Source organism: Micropterus dolomieu, linkage group LG09 (genome assembly GCF_021292245.1).
Source record: "Micropterus dolomieu isolate WLL.071019.BEF.003 ecotype Adirondacks linkage group LG09, ASM2129224v1, whole genome shotgun sequence".
Classification (NCBI taxonomy): domain Eukaryota; kingdom Metazoa; phylum Chordata; class Actinopteri; order Centrarchiformes; family Centrarchidae; genus Micropterus; species Micropterus dolomieu.
Window position 1 is genome coordinate 6,664,990 of NC_060158.1, and position 13,930 is coordinate 6,678,919.

Genomic DNA, 13,930 nt, shown 5'->3' on the forward strand with positions numbered 1-13,930 from the left:
TGAGAGAAGGGGAGGTGGAAATGGAGAAACTCAGATGGAGAGAGGAGGTTAGAGAGAAGTTCAAGTGTGATGGTCATATTATAGCTGAGGAAGAGAGGAGATTAGAGCGATCAGAATAAATCAAGAATGCACCACGTGGAGGACAAAGAGCGGTGGGAGGTTAGGGACAAAGTGAAAGAATGGGGATGTTAATAAAAAGTGTGAAGGCAAGGAACTGAACAAATATTATCTTCTGTTCAACTGGATCTCAACCACTAGCATGCTGGAGCTAACTGGCAGCTTTCTGTACAGGCTACCTGTTGGCACTAACACTATCTTCCTATTTTGTAGTGTTTTCACAGGAGCATCAAATAGCTAAATAAGGTCACCAAGAATCTAAAAGTACTTTTTACTTCACATTTTTTTATATTGGAAAGTGACAAGGGAGTCAGCTTGTACACCAGTAGCGTGTTTCTCTGCTGCAGGACTTAATTAAACCAGGGTCGGATGTAGAACAGATAATTTTCCAGTTTGGGTGAAGGCGTGGGTAACCAGGACCAGCAACTGTAGCTCTTCAAATGTCTTATAGACATTAGGAACAATAGTCTGTTAATAGTATTTATGGCTTTGTAAACCCACTGCACAAATGTACACAGTAGGGTGACATAATTTGGAAGTATAATTTCTCTGTTGTGAAGGGGGAGAGTCTATCGTAAACTGTATATGCAGCAGATTCTCTGCTCGTCTAAAGTAGAATATATTCTCATTAAATGCAGCGAAATTTATACAGACATGCGGCTCTGTTCTTTGGGTTTTGTTTGTTTTCAGCAGGTGTGATGGTCATTAAAATGAGACATGTCCTTTTCTCAGATGTATTGTAGGGAATCAGATGTTCAGGTTTAACCAGCAGAAAAAGAGATGTGGTCGTGCATGGCAACCAGTACTGACGATTGTAATAGCAAACGCTTGACACCAGCTCAGTTTTAAAAAGTTTAACATCAAATTCAACATGTCATTTGTCTTTTAAACAACAATATGTTGTTGTCTTATAAACAAATAAAGGAAAAACAATTTAATATAAATGTCACAATGTTTTTTCTTTCGTTCTTGGGTCAGTTGCGTTCCAACACTCGTTTTCATTTATGACTTTATAACAACAATGTTGCAATATTTGTTTCATAGCATTCAGAGGTAAAAACACTAAAGACCAAACTGCTGTTAAAGATTTTATAGCTGATAGCTGTTTTTTATTTTATCACAGATAACATAGAGCAGCAAAAATTAGCAGACTAGTCAATCGAAAATGAATCGGCAACTGTTGTTCGAACAAAAAATATCAAATTTTCAATGGTTTCAGCTTCTCAAATGTGAGAATTTGCTGCTTTAAAGTAAATTGAATATCTTTAGGTTTTGGTCATACAAAACAGGCTAACTGAAAACATTAACGTGGGTTTGGAGAAACTGTAAATGGCATTTTTAATCAGTTTTTTTTTACATTTTATAGACTGAAAATAATCAGCAGATTATTGTAAATAAATAAGATAAATGTGCTTATAATTGTGATAACTGATAAAAGTTTAAAAAGAGCAGCGTTTCTCTTTTTGGGTGTAACTCACAGGTGTAACTGTGTGACACATTTTTTTTAAATAAATGATGAAACTGCAGCGTTCACCCTTTTTAGTTTCATAGCTGATTTTAAACATCTTCTCAATGCAGCAGTTGCAGATTTGCTCGTTGATGCATCGTGTGTCTGGTAGTGAATGTGACAGGGGACAGGTGGAAAAGGCAGGCAGCTTGTTTGTGCGTGTGTCACTGCGAGGCACGAGGTGGCCGAGACCATGTGCCTGACCTCTGACATCCACACGCCAAACAGCACGGGCAACCCCCCTCAAACATACATACACACAGAAACCCACGCGCCGTCTGTCACCGGCCCCTGACAGGCGTGACCGAGGCGGGGTGGGTGGGCAAGAAGGAGGAGGGGGGCAAGTTTAGTAACCCTCCAGCCATCCTATCCCCTTCTCCTCCCCTCTCTCTCACTCATCCCCCCTTTTCTAATTCCCTGACAGTGACCCTACACCCCCCTCTTTTTCACCTCTAGCGCACACCAAACACACACAGGCAGGACATGTCAACCTCAGAAGACAGATACATCATCTACCCAGTGGCCTCTCTCTCTCTCTCTCTCTCTCTCTCTCTCTCTCTCTCTCTCTCTCTCTCTCTATGCTATTAGCACTGATAGGATGAGTAAGGGCGGACGGGGGGGTCTGCCTTGAATCCGAGCGGCTGCTGTCAAACTGCCCCGGGGTGGAGGAGTGTGTTGGGACGGTGGTCACTGTAAATTTTACACTTGACGTGGACAAAATATAGAAATTAAAGAATTGTGACGTCCTGGTGACATTTTCTGTAGACGGTAGAAGGTTTATTGTGGGGAAATACACATTTGTAGTTTTGCATGTAACGTATTAGAAAAAAAATCTGAAACCTGAAAATAAAACTTCATGTTTACTGGACACGAGGGGCTGTGACATTTGGGGGTTTGGTGTCTTTGATTTGTTAGCGTTTGTGAGCTGGTTGGGATGGATGGGGGGTGGGGGTTGAAAGGCCCCATGGCCAGAGGGGTTAGGGGCAGTTGAGGCGTTAGGGAGCGAGAGATAGAGGGGGGAGTGGGATGATAAAATGATTTTATGGGGTCCCTCCCTTCATATGCTGAGAGGATGAAGGAGCCTGGAATAATAAATGTGTGTGTGTGTGTGTGTTTGATGTTGAGTGTATTACATTTAACCCTATGGTTGAATGAAATGGATCCAGCATTTTAGTAAATTGTATTTTTAAATAGTGCATTTCTGAAAGGTTTGTTTGTGCAAGTGGTCGTGTTTGTAATAGCTGCACTTGAATTGGCGATAGTAGTAACAATACTAATGAGCGTAGTCCTATGAGTCGCAGTACTGTCAGCACTATATCAGTACTTGTAATAGAAACTGCAACAGTAGTAAGTGAGTAAGAGTAGCAGCAGCTGCAGTACCGGTGAGAGTAGATCTATGTTGGTGCTAGTAGTAGGCTAAAAGTATCACTGATGGTGGTAGTAGTAGTGAGTCATAATAAGTCATAATAATAAAAATATATTTTACCGTTGATTATTTTATTTATCACTTACTGTTTTAGCTGAATGTTTCAACAGACATAAATTTATAGGTCAGTAAAACTGTAGATACAGTACATCTGATCAACAACATTGAGGTGTGTGTGTGTGTGTGTGTGTGTGTGTGTATGTGTGTGTAAAATACAGCTTAGTTAATTCAATACAGAATAAAATAATATATTTTCAAAATGTCAGCTTGTATTTTTGTGTTTGTGTGGTGATTTGATGCCAGCAAGTAATGACCTAATAATGAATTTTATTGTCCCTGAAAGTCACAGAAGTAAATTGTGTTTGTAACCAAGGTGGATCCGATGTAGTTTATGTAACTTAAATGTTCTTTTTTAAATGTCTCTGCATCTTTACATCTGAGAATTTTGTGTTTGAGTTTTATTACAGTTGTAGTTTTGAGATCATGTTTCAGGCTCTTCATTTATTTCCCCATGTACCTGTGACTGCAGACTATTGCACCCTCAAAACAATTTATTTCTGAATATAAAATATTAATTGTTCACTGAAAGGATTCAGATGACTTATTACTGCAGACAGTGTTTGGTACAGCTCGCACAAACACACAGTTCTGGCTCAGCATTTCCAGGAGAGTGCTGCCACCATCTGGTTGTGTTATGTAACTGCAACCCTCCACTAACTGAGGGCTGAGTGAGTCTTTGCATTTTCCTTTTCATTACAAAAATGCAGGGTGATTTGATTCATGCATTTTTTAACTCAGGGACTTACAAACATTTATTTCCATGATGTTCTTTGATGGCAGACGAGTCTTTTGAAATATAACACAAACAAAATGAATGAATAAAAACATCACAAGATGTCATTAGCTACTTTGTACTCAAGCTGACCAAAGAACAGTTCTTACCTCTTTTTAAAACCTAATTTTCTGGGAAATAGTCATGCAGAGTGAGGATGACATTAATTTGCATTATTTTGAGAAGAAAAAGTAATAGTCACCAAACTGAAAAAGAGAAGGGTAAACACAAGTGTGTGATAAAGTTTGCATCTTTATTCAGTGATAAACTGCAAACACATCTTTTTTCTTTCACTTTCTTTCACTTTTTTCTTTGACCCCTTTTCTTATTTTTGATCTTCCCCTATTTTGTTTTCTCACTGCAGCCTTACATCGCTCCATCTCTTTGTTTTCCCTCTCTTTCTCTTTGTCTCCCTCTCCCCTACTCCTTTATTCACCCTCCCTCCTTCTTTCCTTCCTTTCCACCACCTCTCATCGCACCTTGAACTTGTCTGTGACCCTGATGATAAGATTATCACACCCACAAACACCCACCCACACACACACACACACACACACCCGTACACTGGTCTTATATATAATTTCCAGTAAGCCCTTCTCTTGTTTTGTTTTCAGTTATTAATTCTTTTCTTGTATCACATATTGCCTATCATACACAAAATGTGTGCTTTTCGAGTGTGTGTGTGTGTGCATTTGTCCTCCATAGGGAATAAAGGAGGCAGTGACATAGAAGGACAGAACCTGTAGTTATAGTTATACTAAGGAAGAAGAGGGGCTGGGTAGAGGATGATTATTTTCACAGCTTCAACCTCCTGTCAGACACATGAACATCATGTAGACAGAACGTGTGCACTACCATGTTTGTACCAAGATGTCTCATTTCTTGTTGAGCTGGTGCCGTTTCTTACAAAAGTCCTGAGCTGAAGAGAGAAATTGAGTTTTAAAAGCACAAAACAGACATAAGTTAAGAGTGTAGCGCAGGGGACGAAGGAGAGTTTTTATCCAAGATGGCGGCGGTGCTGAGTAATGTCTGGTGCTCAGGTAAGCAGTTCCTCTGGCGTCGTTCTTCCTGGACCAATTATTTCTGCAATCCCAGAAGTCACCACAAACAGAAGAGGGTAGTTAGGATATCTCCCATGAAAAGCTGATTCTTAATCCCAGTCCCACTTCCTGAGTCAATAAAGTTTACATTGAAAGAGCTAAACTGGAGTGTGGTATCATCAGTTTTCTTGGTCAGCTTTTGGTTAAGCAGGGTTTTCTCTTGGTTGTTTGCAAGTCAAGTTTAATGAAAACAGGATGAAATTATCAACAGGAGTATTTTTTAAAAGTCTAACATCATCACTGCAGAATAAGAAACTGAACTGTATTTTCCAAACCTGAGGTTTTCAGGAACTAAGAATAATGTCTTTTCTGATTTTATCCAGCCAATCTTTCACAGGGTTTCATCACCAATACTAGAGTAACAAGGTTATCACAAGACAATAGCAACATCATTCCATTTCTACTTCTTGTCTTCAAAAATGAGCAACAGTATGAGCACACATTTTCAAATAGTTCTTTCTTCATTCCTTAATTTGCTCCTTATTTTTTTTTAAATAAGATGTTTCTTAACAGCATTGATCTCTGTTGAACTTTCACCTACAAAAGGTCCAGTACTGCAGGACTGACCTTGCGTTCACCAAGAAGTGATTGCATAAACCATTGTTTGTATATCTGAATGGTCAAGGAGAACAAGCAACATAGCTGGATGGATGGCAATTAATACAAAGACAGGGATAGGGTGTAAGCACAAAAAGGTGTTCCAAACCTTTATGTAGTTTGATGTAATCAATTTTCTTTCGACACTGAAAATTACATTTTAAATTTGAAAGGATTATGAAATTCTTCAAGAATCAGAATCAGAATCAGTTTTATTGCCAGGTATGTGTACACATATGAGGAATTTGACTCAGGATTGTACATTGCTCACGATGTGCTTAATCATACAAAAATACAATAACACAATAATAAAATAATAATAAAATAAAATCAGACACAAACTACAGAGTAGACAACACTAATATACACACTATGAACAAAACAATATAGACATATTGACAAATAGTGCAGTGATCAGAGTGCAAAGGCTGCAAGAGTAAACTATTCTCATTATGTACATGTTGAAGGTGGATATGATATACAGGTACACATACACATACATGCATACATGTACACATGTACACAGTGTGATGGAGCATAGTGCAGAGGATGCTGGAAAAAATAAACAAGACCTATGACCTTATGACCTGAGGTAGGTGTATTGGTATACAGTATATACAATATGACATAGTATGAACAGCACTGAAATAGAGAATGGTGAATAAATAAATAATGTGAAAGTGGAAACCAGTAAACAGGTGGCTGATTAGAGGCAGAGTTACTGGGCTTAAATGGATTAGTGCAAATCAACCACAATTTCCATCTGAAATATTCATACTGCATATTATGCAGCATTCTTTTATTTTACAATACAGAGAGACAAGGTGTCATTCTGTCTGTCTCACCTCCCGATATTGTCAGATTTATCGACATTAGTGTGTTTGTCACAACATGTCCACATTATTGTGACATACAGTGTGATGGTCAGATGTTTTAAGGGCCCCTGGACGTTGATTGTTGAGTGTGTGTTTTTTCCCTTCAGCGCCAACCAACAACCTCTGCAGCATAGTCTTATATACCTCTATGTATTTTCCATGACTTTCTGATGTGTGTCTGTGTTTCTTGCAGATATCAGGATGTCTAAAGCAGCAGAGGAGGAGAAGCCTGGGGCTGACTATCCAGGGGACAGTTCAGGTAAACACACACATACATATTTCATGGTATGAATAATAATTACATTTTATTTAAACAATCATCATATTTTAATGATGTGAACATTTTGAGATAAACGGAAATCAATCCTGTTTTTGAGTGAAAGTTGCATCCTTTAAGTCATGGAAATGTGAAATTTATAGAACCCCCACACACACACTGTCTAATAAATGTTCCCTCTTTGTTGCAGACTCTGACAGAAACAGCCCTGATGACCAGGTTGGTTTTTTACTTTTACGGACGTTTACTGTTTAGCTATAGTCATTGACTGTAAATTAATACAATGCAGAAAATGATTGTGAACATCACTATAAAAATCAACCCTGTAATGAGGTAGCTGCTGCTTGATAGAGCCCTTCCTATACAGTAGCAGTGTTTTGGGTAAACTCTTTTATGTTATACTAAGCAAATGAACTGTTTTTTAAACAAAATTAACTCAACAATTTGTGTGGTGTTGGTGACTTGATGTGTTCTTCCGCCTGTTGTTGATGTTTAAAAAAAGTCATTGCATTTAAACTCCACCCCTGTCTTACCCCTCTTCACTGTAACTGTGATTCACTGGGAGCATGTTGACACAGATTTCAGGGTAGTGTTTCATCAGAATCTGTCATCGGATGATATTGATGTCGTGAATGTTTGTGTTTTGTTTTTTTTTCCCACTTGAATGTTTTGCTACAGGTCCAGCCAATGAAAACAAGCCCCTTTAGCCTCTCTCCCACACCAACTGGCACCAAGGTGAGCCAGTTCAGACATGTATTGTGTGAGTGTGTGTGTGTGTGTGTGTGTGTGTGTGTGTGTGTGTGTGTGTGTGTGTTTCTGATCGATCCCAGCTAATAACTTCTCATAAATATTGTAAGTATTGGCTGTCAGCAGCTTCAATACCATACACCTGTGGAAAGTCAAACCTTTATGTGAGTGATGAGAATTACTGTATTTATATATCCATAAATCCTTTCCTTAAAACCCCTTTCCTGTAGTCATCTTAAATTATTTGCTTATAATTCTGCTGATTTATGTGTTTCACATATTGCCTGACAAACTGTATGTAGCTATAATTTTTTTGTGACAGGATACGGATTTCATAATACAACCATTTAAGTGTATCTGATGGAACAGTGCATATTGATACAGATCAGATTATGTGCTTGTGTGAACATGTACTGTATGTGGATGTGTGTGAGTGTGAAGGCATAAATACATCTGCGCTGTGTTTTATGGCTTCAGAGCCCGTAGGCTCCACTGAAAATGCAAATCATGTTTCATCGTCTTTGCCCGCACCAACTTTACTGAGAAGCAAAGAGCCCCGAGTGAAACGGCAGAAAGAAAAACGGATGTGAATAAGGTGATGATGAGTGATAGACTCAAAGATTCAGCACAGTGTAGCGGTGATGGATTGGTAATGACGGCTGTGAGCAGGCAACAGCAGCTAGAGGTCAGAGGTCAGCAGCTTTGGAATGTTTCTGACACCATGAAAGCGAGGACGATTGACTCATCCTTCTGGACAGATGACTGGTAAACACTTCATCCTGTGAATCAGGCGTTCGCAGAATTAAAGGCTCAAGTTCAAGTCGGAGTCAAACATCAGATGAATGTATGCTAATGAACTATCTTTGTCTTTTTTCTTTTCACCTGCACAATCTGGTTTGTCTTCTCGTGCTTCCACATTCTTGAAAGCCTTTAGGCTGGGGTTGAACAACTGTAAAACCACAATCTAGAAAGTGAGATTGTCAGTTAACGACAGGCTTTACTTAGAGATCTGAGTGTGTGTTTATTTTAGCCCGGTGGGGAACGAGCACCTAAATACACACTAACTGATGGGCACTTGAGTCACCATGGGGACCAAGATTGAGGTCCCCACAGGTATAGACTGCTTTTAGAGGGTTAAGACTTGGTTTTAAGGTTTAGGTTACATTAACTTTAGGTTGGGGTTGGGTTAAAGGATAAGGTTAGGCCTGTAGTTGTGATGGTTAAGGTTATGGTAAGGGGCTAGGGCATGCGTTACATCAGTGAGATGATAGAGAAACAAACATGTGTGTGTATGTGTGTGTGTTACTGTGTGAATGTGATAGAGCATGTTGCTCAAAAAAAAACCTACCTTGGATAAATGCAGTGAAAAAATAGAAACTCGCTAACAGAAAGTTTGCCTTTGTGATCTACTTAAGAGAAAGAGTGAGGACAGCTCTGAGATGACCCATACTGCTGCTCCTCCTGCACCTCCCTCCCAACAACAGCAACAACACCACCACACACAGCTGATGCTGGCTGGCAGTCAGCTAGCAGGGGTGAGACAAAACACATACACACATAGTAAATTGTGTTCAGAAATGACGTCAGAAGTCTAGCTGGTTTTTAAAAAGTGCCTTTCCCCTCAGTTAATTTTTTCTGTGTGTAAATATTTTTATATTATTTTAATAATTTCTGGACTTTAAATGAAAGCTGCTTTGTAAATATAGCACAAGGCACTTTCTTTCATCTAAAATTAAGTTCAAAGAGTTAACTCCACTCAATTGCAAGTGAGTTTATTTGACAGACAGCTTTGAGGACCTGTCAAAACATTCCCAGACTCACTTGTAATTTTAGCTAAGCACAGCTTTCTGTTTGCCCACAGCTCATTTTAGTGCTTTAGGATTTCAACAATGATGAACTGCTGGCTCTAAGAGGTCCACGTCTTTGTCTAATTGCATGGCTGCTCATTTCATTTAGTTTGTATCAACAATATTGCATTGCTCTCACCTGGTAAAATGAACCAAACTTCAGAGTTAAATACTCAATAAATAAAATAAGCAGCTCCAAACACTTGTTCGTGTCAGCATGCCTTTATTTAGTTCAAAATGTTAAGTAATGTTGTGACTGTTATGCACAGGAAAATATTCAGTGTAAGTGCATACCTGGCCTGAAGGACAAGAGAATACTTGCACGACATGTTGCAAGATCCTTCAGCGTACAGCATTTACAGTCAAGTGAAATGCCTAAACTGTTCTTTTAGTTAAGTGGATGGCTTTTCTTGCTTGTCTTGCTCTGGCGTTCCTTTACTGTCTGCTAACAGATTCACCTACACCTCTCTTCCTGGAATGCTTAGCTGACACTGCTCATTGTTCTCTCTCCTGACTTGTCTCCACTTTTCTATTCACTTTATTCTTCCTTTACATGATTATTCTCTCATCCTTTTATTCTGTCAAACTTCGACTCGTCCTTCACTTCTTCTTTCATCCCCTTTCCCCTGCTTTCTGCCTGTTTACATCATCTTATTTGCCATCGCTCTTCTCATTTCTCTCTCTCCTCATTGCCCCATTCTTTTTCCTCCTCCACTTCCTCCTTCTCCTCCTTCTCCTCCTCCTCTCCCCCAGCTTGCCGCTCTCCTCCCGGCTCAGCAGCAGCTCCTCCTCCAACAGGCTCAGGCTCAGCTCCTGGCAGCCGCCGTTCAGCAATCAAACGCTGCCCACGCCGCTCACGCTGCCCACGCCGCCGCGCAGCATCAAGCCAACCAGCAACAGCAGCAGCAACAGCAGCAGAACCAATCACAATCCCAGCAGCAGCAACAGCCAACCAAACAGGAGCAACAAGCACCGCCTCCACATCTGGCCCTGACGCAGCCAATCCAGCTCACAGCCCAGGTATGATCAGCCAATGCATTAATGAACAGTATGTACCTTTTATACTGAAATACTTTTATGTTAGATGACTGATTGAGAAATTGGGTTTACATAAAGTAAAGCATGTTATTTCTGAGTTGAGTCTGAGACTTTTTTGTTCGATTGTCACTGTGCAGCAACAATTACCTTTAAGTCTAGTTTATTTGTGCTGCATTGAAACACGTTTGTGTTTTTGTTGCAGGACATCCAGCAGCTGTTACAGCTCCAGCAGCTGGTTTTGATGCCTGGTCATCATCTCCAGTCTCCTGCCCAGTTCCTCCTTTCTCAGCCAGCACAAGCCCAGCAGCCGCAGCAGGGTGAGGTCAACATGGGAAACTTCTGGTCTTCAGTTCTTAAATTAACATAAAATTCACACTTTCAACCGCAGAACTGTTATTCTCAAGAAGTAAAGCCACCAAGACTTCAGTAAAAGTAAAACATAAAACATTTAAGAGCCATATATCACTTTCTTGGTGAAGCATTTCAGAATTTTCTTTCCTTAACTAATTGCTTTATTAGTTAAATAATTTTATATTGTGATTGGATAGTCAATTGATTGTTTGGTTTGCTAATTGGTTGCTCTTCATTTCACAGGTTTGCTCTCAACACAAAATCTGATCCAGCTACCTCAGCAAAGCCCAGGGGGACTACTGACAACCCCACCTCGCCTGGGACTCCAAGCACAGGTAGAAAATCTCTCCGTGTGAGAAAGAAAGAGAGAGAGACCTTGTAAAACTACAGAACTAAACTACACAACAAGTGGGGCTTGTTTTTCCATGCAAACCAAATAGATATTGAATCACTACACCATGGTGTTCGTCAGACTGACGTTGACCGCTATCAACCATCATCTGCTGTAAAGCACCTGCAGAATTTAAAACATACTTAATTTTCCTTGGAGTTGTGTTTATCTTAAGCAGCCTATTAGCCAAAGGAAAAAATCTGAGGGCAGCTGCTTAAAATAAAATATATTCCATAGAAGACTCTTTTCATAAAAGAGGCAGTTCAGAGTCCAGTGAGGATCTTGAATCTTGATATATTCACACGCAAGTCAAACAGCTCACCTTGTGTCCTCAGCCTTTATCTTCTTTAACATAATGCATGAATGCATACTCACACATCCAAGGGCTGTTATAGATTTTCCATTAAACTGTGATGAAGTCGTGTCAAACCCAACGGCAGGTGTTCCCTGCTTGTTTGTGTATTTTATGCACAGAGACGATGAATGTAAATGAGGCGTGTAGCAGCAGATATCATGCATGATGTCTGGTCAATTAGTTGATACTCCCAGAGGTCGCAGGGTCAAATTCCTGCTTTGATGCGCCATGTGTGTCAGCTGACCTGGTGGCAGGCTGAGGTTAAACTCTATTTCCAAACTCATTAAATTCATAGTATTTGTTTAGAAGAAAAGATGGGAATGTTTTTTGTGCATGATGTCTGTCAAATCTGTATAATTTGTCAAGGCACCCAGGGTGAAATTATTGTTTTTTATGCATATTTCCTAGCTGATTGCCTCATATGTATTCACTAACCAGTTTATTTCAAGTGAAACTTATTTTTTTCAAGGAATGTTCTTTAAAACTTTGACGGCTCTGTAATAATTTAAAAAACACTTACAGGTTTTTTAATAATAAAAAACACTTACAGGTTTAAGGATTGATTTAATTTCTTGGGCCTCACATGTCAACCTGTGCACATAAATATTGTTTAAGGCTATTTGAATAAAGCACACGTGTGTGTTTTGTTTATTTAATTATCTGTCTTCCTGACATTACAGAGGGAGAAGAGCAGTGATGTTGTAGTCGGTGGAAGCAGCAGCAGCGGCTCTATAGTTGCCACCGGCAGCAGTGGCGTTGGTGTTGTGACGTCTGTAGGAGTCACCTCTGCATCCAGCAGTGCTATGGCTTCCTCGATGGCTTCCGGCCTGACTCCTGGAGGTCACGGGGGTCACTTGGGGGAAGAGCCCAGCGACCTGGAGGAGCTGGAGCAGTTTGCCCGCACCTTCAAACAACGACGCATCAAGCTGGGATTCACCCAGGTAAAAGACGTTGATAGGAGGAAGGTGGACAGTAGTCTGTGTGTGAGTCTCAACTCCATTTCTGACACTGTTTAACTGTCTCTTGTCAGGGAGACGTCGGCGTGGCTATGGGAAAGCTTTATGGCAACGACTTCAGCCAGACCACCATTTCCCGATTTGAAGCACTCAACCTGAGCTTTAAGAACATGTGCAAGCTGAAACCACTGCTCGAGAAATGGCTGGGTGATGCAGGTAAACATCTGAAACTGGTTGACCGTGGACACATGTTTGTCATCCACTGCATCTGAAACTAGCCTGAGATTTTTCAAAAAAACATCAAGAAGTTTGTTCCCTGCAAACAAATTGCCGGACTTTAAAGTTTTAGAAATGACCAAGCTTTTTAAAAATTGCATTATGTTTCCATAACAGAGACATGTATGTAACATTTTGTCTATTTTAGATGAGTACTTAACAGTATGTGTATCAGTAACAGTAACATTAAGTTTAAAATGTTTAATGTCATTTTTTTTAAATAATAAAAGCCATCACTCTAAGAGAGAAGTGCAAAAAACTGTGATAGCCCTAAGAGCTATCACTCTGCACTAACAAACCATTCTAGTCTTCACTGCTTGCTTTTTGCTGTGTTTTCCTATCTGTTGGCCTGCATGTCTTAATGTCTCTGTCTCTTTTTTATTCTTCGTCTTTCTACCTCTCTCTATCTCTCTATTTTTGACAGAAACCATGGCAGTAGACAGCATGCTTCCCAGCCCGTCTTCTATCTCCTCCCCCATGTTGGGCATTGAGGGTCTACCCGGCCGACGTAGGAAGAAACGCACCAGCATCGAGACCAACGTGCGAGTGGCTTTAGAGCGCAACTTCCACACGGTAGGAGATTGGCTTATTTACCAAGTAAACTGTATCTGTCAGTCTGCAGAGAGAGCCTGACACATGAACATAAAACACAAAAAGTGGAAGGTATGATATTATTGATGTCAATTGTACAAAATTAGCAGATTTTAAAATAGAGTCTCAGCTTTAATTTTGTGGAAAGAATAAATGTGATAATGAAAACAAATGTGAACTTTTGGAGCGAGAATTAAAGTGCTTTCAAGTGAAGGGGAACTTAAGTGCCATAACAAGTAGTTTTTAGCGTTTAAATGCTTGCTGTAAGAACTTTCTTTGATTGAATAGTTTTCATTATGAACGGTTTCTCTGTTTTATCTATTTTAGATAACTGTCTTCTTTTTATTAATGCTTAAATTCATGGGTGTTTTTTTAAAAATTCCTACATACCTCTGGTTTGCACCGCTCCAGTGATTTGCGGTTGAGCGTAGAAGGACAGATGTGGCATTGTTTCTGTGGGAGTTCATCAGCTGAAGCGGGTTCTGTTTGTGGACAAACCAGAGACTTTTAGAGCATCCATGAGCTCTTGGAAGTTCAGGCACCTCTTCCTTTCATTTCAGCCACAGCCACATCAGCTGATGATTTTCCAAGAAAAGTGTGTTGCTTGTGAGATCTTCTTGATTCACAAGTTGGAAATGTGGCCAGGA

General features: G+C 39.9%; 1 protein-coding gene across 10 annotated transcripts in view; it reads left to right on the plus strand.

The window, feature by feature from the left end:
* The window catches only part of LOC123976835 (POU domain, class 2, transcription factor 2), a 99,906-nt gene that overhangs the window by 53,566 nt on the left and 32,410 nt on the right, over positions 1–13,930 (plus strand). For 9 of the 10 annotated variants that reach the window (XR_006826434.1, XR_006826435.1, XM_046059194.1 and 6 more), the window contains 10 exons: positions 6,648–6,713; positions 6,922–6,950; positions 7,410–7,466; positions 8,894–9,013; positions 10,079–10,345; positions 10,566–10,680; positions 10,958–11,049; positions 12,141–12,401; positions 12,491–12,632; positions 13,117–13,265. Coding sequence is in view for 8 of the 10 variants with exons in the window: in XM_046059194.1 (XP_045915150.1) it covers positions 6,648–6,713; positions 6,922–6,950; positions 7,410–7,466; positions 8,894–9,013; positions 10,079–10,345; positions 10,566–10,680; positions 10,958–11,049; positions 12,141–12,401; positions 12,491–12,632; positions 13,117–13,265 (1,298 nt within the window). In the remaining 2 variants the exon portion in view is untranslated. The remainder of the gene's footprint in view (positions 1–6,647; positions 6,714–6,921; positions 6,951–7,409; positions 7,467–8,893; positions 9,014–10,078; positions 10,346–10,565; positions 10,681–10,957; positions 11,050–12,140; positions 12,402–12,490; positions 12,633–13,116; positions 13,266–13,930) is intronic. The other variant, XM_046059195.1, reaches the window with a different exon arrangement.